Source organism: Pseudophryne corroboree, chromosome 2 (assembly GCF_028390025.1).
Source record: "Pseudophryne corroboree isolate aPseCor3 chromosome 2, aPseCor3.hap2, whole genome shotgun sequence".
Lineage (NCBI taxonomy): Eukaryota > Metazoa > Chordata > Amphibia > Anura > Myobatrachidae > Pseudophryne > Pseudophryne corroboree.
In genome coordinates, this window is record NC_086445.1 from 436,958,827 (window position 1) to 436,964,826 (window position 6,000).

The following is a 6,000-nucleotide window of genomic DNA, read 5'->3' on the forward strand; positions in this document are numbered from 1 at the left end:
ATATAACAGTGCTACACGTTGCTATAATAAAAAGGTGCTTTATGTTAGGTGAATTTATCACTAAATAACGCTTTCGGATCCAGGTTTGCGATCTGACTCGAGTCAGAGCAAGCTGAGATCCTTTCACATTGCAGTTTCGACCTGTGTTATTCCCGGGTTGGTGCCTTTCACAGTGAACCCGGGTCACCCACGTTAAACACGGTGATGTGATTTAAAATGGACTTTTCTGGCTCACATTGATGAGGTTTAAAAAGAAAAAAAAAGGAGGGGCTGGTGACTGCTCTGAGCAGACAAACAGCCAATCAGCATCTTTTTCTGAGACCCAGGCTGAATATCCCAGGTCCGAGGCTTTCACACTGCACAACGATCTGGGTCTGACCCATGTTTCACCCTTATTTTAACCTGGGTTGAAATGCCAGGTTGAAACAGCAGCAACACGGCAATAACCTGGATTATTTTGGCAATGTGAAAGTGGTTTGGCTAGGGGCAGAGCTCTCTACCCCTTTCACATCGCAAAAATAACCTGGGTAATTGCCGGGTTGTTGCCAGGTTGACCCGGGTCGAGGTGCAGTGTGAAAGCACCAAAGTGAATAACCCAAGTTGAGCAACCCGCTATTTCAACCCCGGTTAATAGAAGGGTTAAACACGGGTCGGACACTGGTCGTTACAGTATGAAAGCCTCTGACTTGGGTTATTCAACCTGGGTCTCAGAAAAAGTGCTGATTCGCTGTGTATGTGTCTGCTCAGAGCAGTCCCCAGCCCCTCCTTTTATTTCCTTTGAAACCTCATTAATATAAGCCAGAAAAGTCCATTTTAAATTACACCACAGTGTTTAACATGGATGACTTGGGTTCAGTGTGAAAGGCACCAACCCGGGAATAACATGGGTTGAAACTGCAATGTGAAAGGGTAGGAGCCAGGTCGGACCTGGGTTTGCAATCTGAAAGCAGTATAAAGAAAGCAAGTAACCTGTGTGTCACATACCATAACATCAGCACAGACATTAAATTTATGGTGACAGAACTGTGACTGAACTAGTACACATGACCCTACTACAACACAGAGAAATACATCATGGTTACCTGAGTACATGTCAGCGATGGAATGTTTGAGACAAACAAGTAGACTGAGACGGAAACACCACATTTCCATTGATGGATTAAATATTCCATAAAGGACATGGCGAGTTTTACAGCCAAATCTGTTTACATGGAATGAATTTCCCTGTTGTACTATTACAGAACACATTTTAAAATTAATAAGCTACATTTTTTTCTTCTTTTACAGCAAGCACAATAATAACACAAATCAAAGCAATACCGAGACAGTATATACAGGATACGTTAATTACAGACAATGGTCTCATCATAGATCACAAGAGTTTTACAGTAAAGTTGGAAATCAAACACAGCACCTCTAATCAATACTTCCTGCAACTCAACATTCTGGTGCAAAAGCATGAAAACATTTTAAAGCAATTAAGGTAAATATAAAAAAGGACCTGGTTGCCTATTAAATAATTGCCCTTTAATTCCAGCTACCAAAACCATCAAAGACGTAGTAGCTTTGAAAAGCGCGTACAGATATGCCCATCAATACCATTTACAGCAGTGAAAAAAGTGAAGACGAACATGAATTACCAAACTCTTTACTCAAAACAAACCAGGATCCAAATAATGTCAGAGGACAACAATGTATTGTTTTTGAGAAGTATTTTCCATGAAGCAGCACAAGCGGACAGATATCGACTGTACACTGCTAACAGAGTCTGCAAATTATTCCCATGCAGGAAAAGCTTTCAAAACAATAAACAAAAACAGAATAATAAACATGAAGTGTTATTTCAAAGGAGGAAAAGTATTTGAAAATAAGTTGATCATTATTATGTTGTGCAACTAATGGGCCCTACACACTGGCAGATAATACTGAACGATATGAACATTCTCGTAAACTCGTTCATATTGTTCAGTGTGTAGGCACCAAAGATGAACAATACGCGGCCCCACGCTTGTTCATCGTTGGACCCCTGTCGCTTATGCACGTAGGCCAATATGGACAATCTCATCCATATTAGCATGCACTGCTATGGAGCCGGGTGACAGTGGGAGTCAAGAAACTTCACCCCCCACCCGATAAGCAGTCGGGCACCTCAGCGGAACATCGCAGTGTGTGTAGGGCAGTGATGGCTAACCTTGACACTCCAGCTGTTGTTGAACTACACATCCCAGCATGCCCTGCTACAGTTTTGCTATTTAGCCATGCTAAAACTGATGCAGGGCATGCTGGGATGTGTAGTTCAACAATAGCTGGAGTGTCAAGGTTAGCCATCACTGGTGTAGGGGGCATAACTTTGTCCATCTACAGCTTTTGCAGCCTGTAATTTGTATATTTTGGTATATAAGCATATTAAGCTAACTTGGTCTGTTGCAGTACATATGTACAGCCGGGTGGTAGTCATGTGACCGACAGTCACATGACCTCCTCCGTGAGCCCGACGGCTCACTATCCCGATGGTCGGCATGCCGACCAACAGGGACTATTTCCACTCGTGGGTGTCCACGACACCCATAGAGTGGGAACAGAACCCGTGGCGACCGCAGGTCGCCACCGAGCCCGCAGCGTGGCGAGCGCAGCGAGCCCGCAAGGGGCTTGCTGCACTCGCCCCTCCCCGCCGGGATCCCGGCGTCGGTATGCTGCCGGGATCCCGGCGTCGGTAAGGTGACCGGCGGTCAGGAGACCGCCGGTCACCCGTACTACACCCGTACAGCCATGTTGTTGCTGTACTATAGATGTCTGTCACAGAAGCTCTACTGGAATTCAGACAGAATAAATGTTGTACAATGTAAAATAACGTTGCATTCTGTAAGTATTCAAACACCTTTTATTTGCATTCATAAGTCTAATCAATTATCTGATACTGGGCTGAACATAACACGAAATAGAGTACTCCAACATTGCCAACTTTCCTGTGAACGTTTAGGAGGTGCGATGTAAAATTGACAATGAGTCGGTCGAACTACCATCGTTGTGATAGAACTTTGCAGCCATTAACAATATTTGAATTGCTTCTGTGTCTTATTTTAAGGGGGGAAAAAAACACTTTTTTTCCGGGCGCGTCTTAGTAATTGCTGCCTGACCGGCGATATTCAATTGTTCTGCAAGTGCCCATTACTTTTGGCGACTGTCACACCCAAATGCACCTGGTTTAGAGGCATAAAGTAGCTGAACCCATGTAAAGTATGGGCGCCCAAAAGTCAAATTTTTCACAGACTTATGCTAACCACTTCAGGAGGGTGCAAGCCAAAATAACGTGCACCCACGGCACTCGCCTCCAAAACAACTGATTAGCTTCCGTCAGATGACCATTACTTACTGACATCCAAACATATTTGAATTACCCCCTACATGACTATTGGCTTATAAATATTGCAATGTGGAAAATATATTGACACAATCATAGCAATGCAAGCCGAATACATGCCCCTGTTTAACCAGTCACTTTTATTTATTTAATTTATTTATTTTTAACGGAAATAAATATAATGTAGTGTCCCCGTGTAACCCTTACCTACCTAAACTAGACAGCAGGTTAATCGTCTTTAAAGTGACAGCAGGACTGGTGTTTGGGTCTTCAATAAGTTCCACAAGACTACTCAGACACTCACTAGGTAACACTTGGTGGGATCCAAATAATTTATTTAACTTCAGTCCAAAAATAACCTGTAACAAGAGGAGCAAACACACACTCAGCTGTACAACGAGAAACACACATGTAACAAAAGCCGGAACAAAGATCTTTATAACGCGTTAAACCACATGAACAGAGAGCGAGAGTCCCTGTACTGTACACTGCGGCTAGTATGGCGCACACCCGGGGCCATTGCGCTACTGTCACTACCTCCAGCTGCCGTTGCAGCGCTGCCCCATTGCCCTCGTTCTTGCAGCTCTTGTACTGCGCCACTGCGAGCAGTAGGGTCTTCATGCAGGAGGCCGGGTCCATAGTGGGGCACGCCCGGGCCGGGGACGCGGTACCCAAAAGCCAGACAGTCACAATACCCGTATACCGATGTCAAAAATCTAATTTCGCGCTCTAAACTTTCATCTTGGTTTAGGGCAGGATGTGACGTCTGAACTGAGAGTAATGGTGGCCGGCGAGGAACAAAAGAGCGGGGACGGCGCAGGCTCGCGACGCCGCTCGCCCACCTCTCACAGGCACAGCGGTATGTTGTTTACTGCACAAAGTGCCAGTCCGGTCACTGCCTGCTGCTGATGCTGGCAACGATAGGGCACAGGGCAGAGATGGTGACAGCGCCTCCTTCTGCCGACAATTATGTTTCCATAGCTGCTGTTGTTCTAAATATGTTTCTCTAACGTCCTAGTGGATGCTGGGGACTCCGTAAGGACCATGGGGAATAGACGGGCTCCGCAGGAGACAGGGCACTTTAAGAAAGAATTTGGATACTGGTGTGCTCTGGCTCCTCTATGTCCCTCCTCCAGACCTCAGTTTGAATCTGTGCCCGGACGAGCTGGGTGCAACTTAGTGAGCTCTCCTGAGCTTGCTAATAAGAAAGTATTTTGTTAGGATTTTTTATTTTCAGAGAGATCTGCTGGCAACAGACTCTCTGCTACGTGGGACTGAGGGGAGAGAAGCAGCCCTACTCACTAGAAGATAGGTCCTGCTTCTTAGGCTACTGGACACCATTAGCTCCAGAGGGATCGTACACAGGATCGCACCCTTGGTCGTCCGATCCCGGAGCCGCGCCGCCGTCCCCCTCGCAGAGCCAGAAGACAGAAGTTGGTGTGAGAAGCAAGAAGACTTCGAAATCGGCGGCAGAAGACTCCAGTCTTCATATGAGGTAGCGCACAGCACTGCAGCTGTGCGCCATTGCTCCCACACTAAACCCACATACTCCGGTCACTGCAGGGTGCAGGGGGGGGCGCCCTGGGCAGCAATTGTGAACCTCTTGGCAAAAAGCAGCATAAATACAGTTGGGCACTGTATATATGCATGAGCCCCCGCCATTATTTTACACACAAAACGCGGGACAGAAGCCCGCCGCTGAGGGGGCAGGGCTTCTTCCTCAGCACTCACCAGCGCCATTTTCTCTCCACAGCTCCGCTGAGAGGAAGCTCCCCAGCCTCTTCCCTGCAGAATCACGGTAGAAAGAGGGTAAAAAGAGAGGGGGGGGCAGATAAATTTGGCACAAAAACAGTTATACAGCAGCTACTGGGTTAACACTAAGTTACTGTGTGATTCCTGGGTCATATAGCGCTGGGGTGTGTGCTGGCATACTCTCTCTCTGTCTCTCCAAAAGGCCTTGTGGGTGAACTGTCTTCAAATAGAGCATCCCCTGTGTGTGTGGTGTGTCGGTACGCTTGTGTCGGCATGTTTGACGAGGAAGGCTATGTGGAAACAGACCGGGTACAAATGAATGTGGGGTCGCCGCCGACGGCGCCGACACCCGATTGGATGGATATGTGGAAGGTTTTAAATGATAATGTTAATTCCTTGCATAAAAGGTTGGATAAAGCTGAAGCCTTGGGACAGTCAGGGTCTCAACCCATGCCTGATCCTACATCGCAGAGGCCGTCAGGGTCTCAGAAGCGCCCACTATCCCAAATTGTTGACACAGATATCGACACGGATTCTGACTCCAGTGTCGATGGTGATGATGCAAAGTTGCAGCCTAAAATGGCTAAAGCCATCCGCTACATGATTATAACAATGAAAGATGTGTTGCACATCACAGATGAAACCCCAGTCCCTGACAAGAGGGTTTATATGTATGGGGAGAAAAGGCAAGAGGTGACTTTTCCCCCTTCACATGAGTTGAATGAGTTATGTGAAAAAGTTTGGGAATCTCCAGACAGAAAACTGCAGATTTCCAAACGGATGCTTATGGCGTATCCTTTCCCACCAACGGACAGGTTACGCTGGGAATCCTCCCCTAGGGTAGACAAAGCTTTAACACGCTTATCCAAGAGGCTAGCCCTGCCGTC

At 46.6% G+C, this 6,000-nt stretch overlaps 1 protein-coding gene across 1 annotated transcript in view; it reads right to left on the bottom strand.

Moving 5' to 3' along the window:
* The window catches only part of CIP2A (cellular inhibitor of PP2A), a 156,204-nt gene extending 151,889 nt beyond the window's left edge, over positions 1-4,315 (bottom strand). Inside the window, exons 1-2 of the mRNA XM_063953637.1 lie at positions 3,899-4,315; positions 3,573-3,720 (exon numbers count right to left, since the gene is read on the bottom strand). Of these exons, the coding sequence (XP_063809707.1) occupies positions 3,573-3,720; positions 3,899-4,000 (250 nt within the window). The 5' untranslated portion in view covers positions 4,001-4,315. The remainder of the gene's footprint in view (positions 1-3,572; positions 3,721-3,898) is intronic.
* Between the last annotated feature and the right edge of the window lie 1,685 nt (positions 4,316-6,000).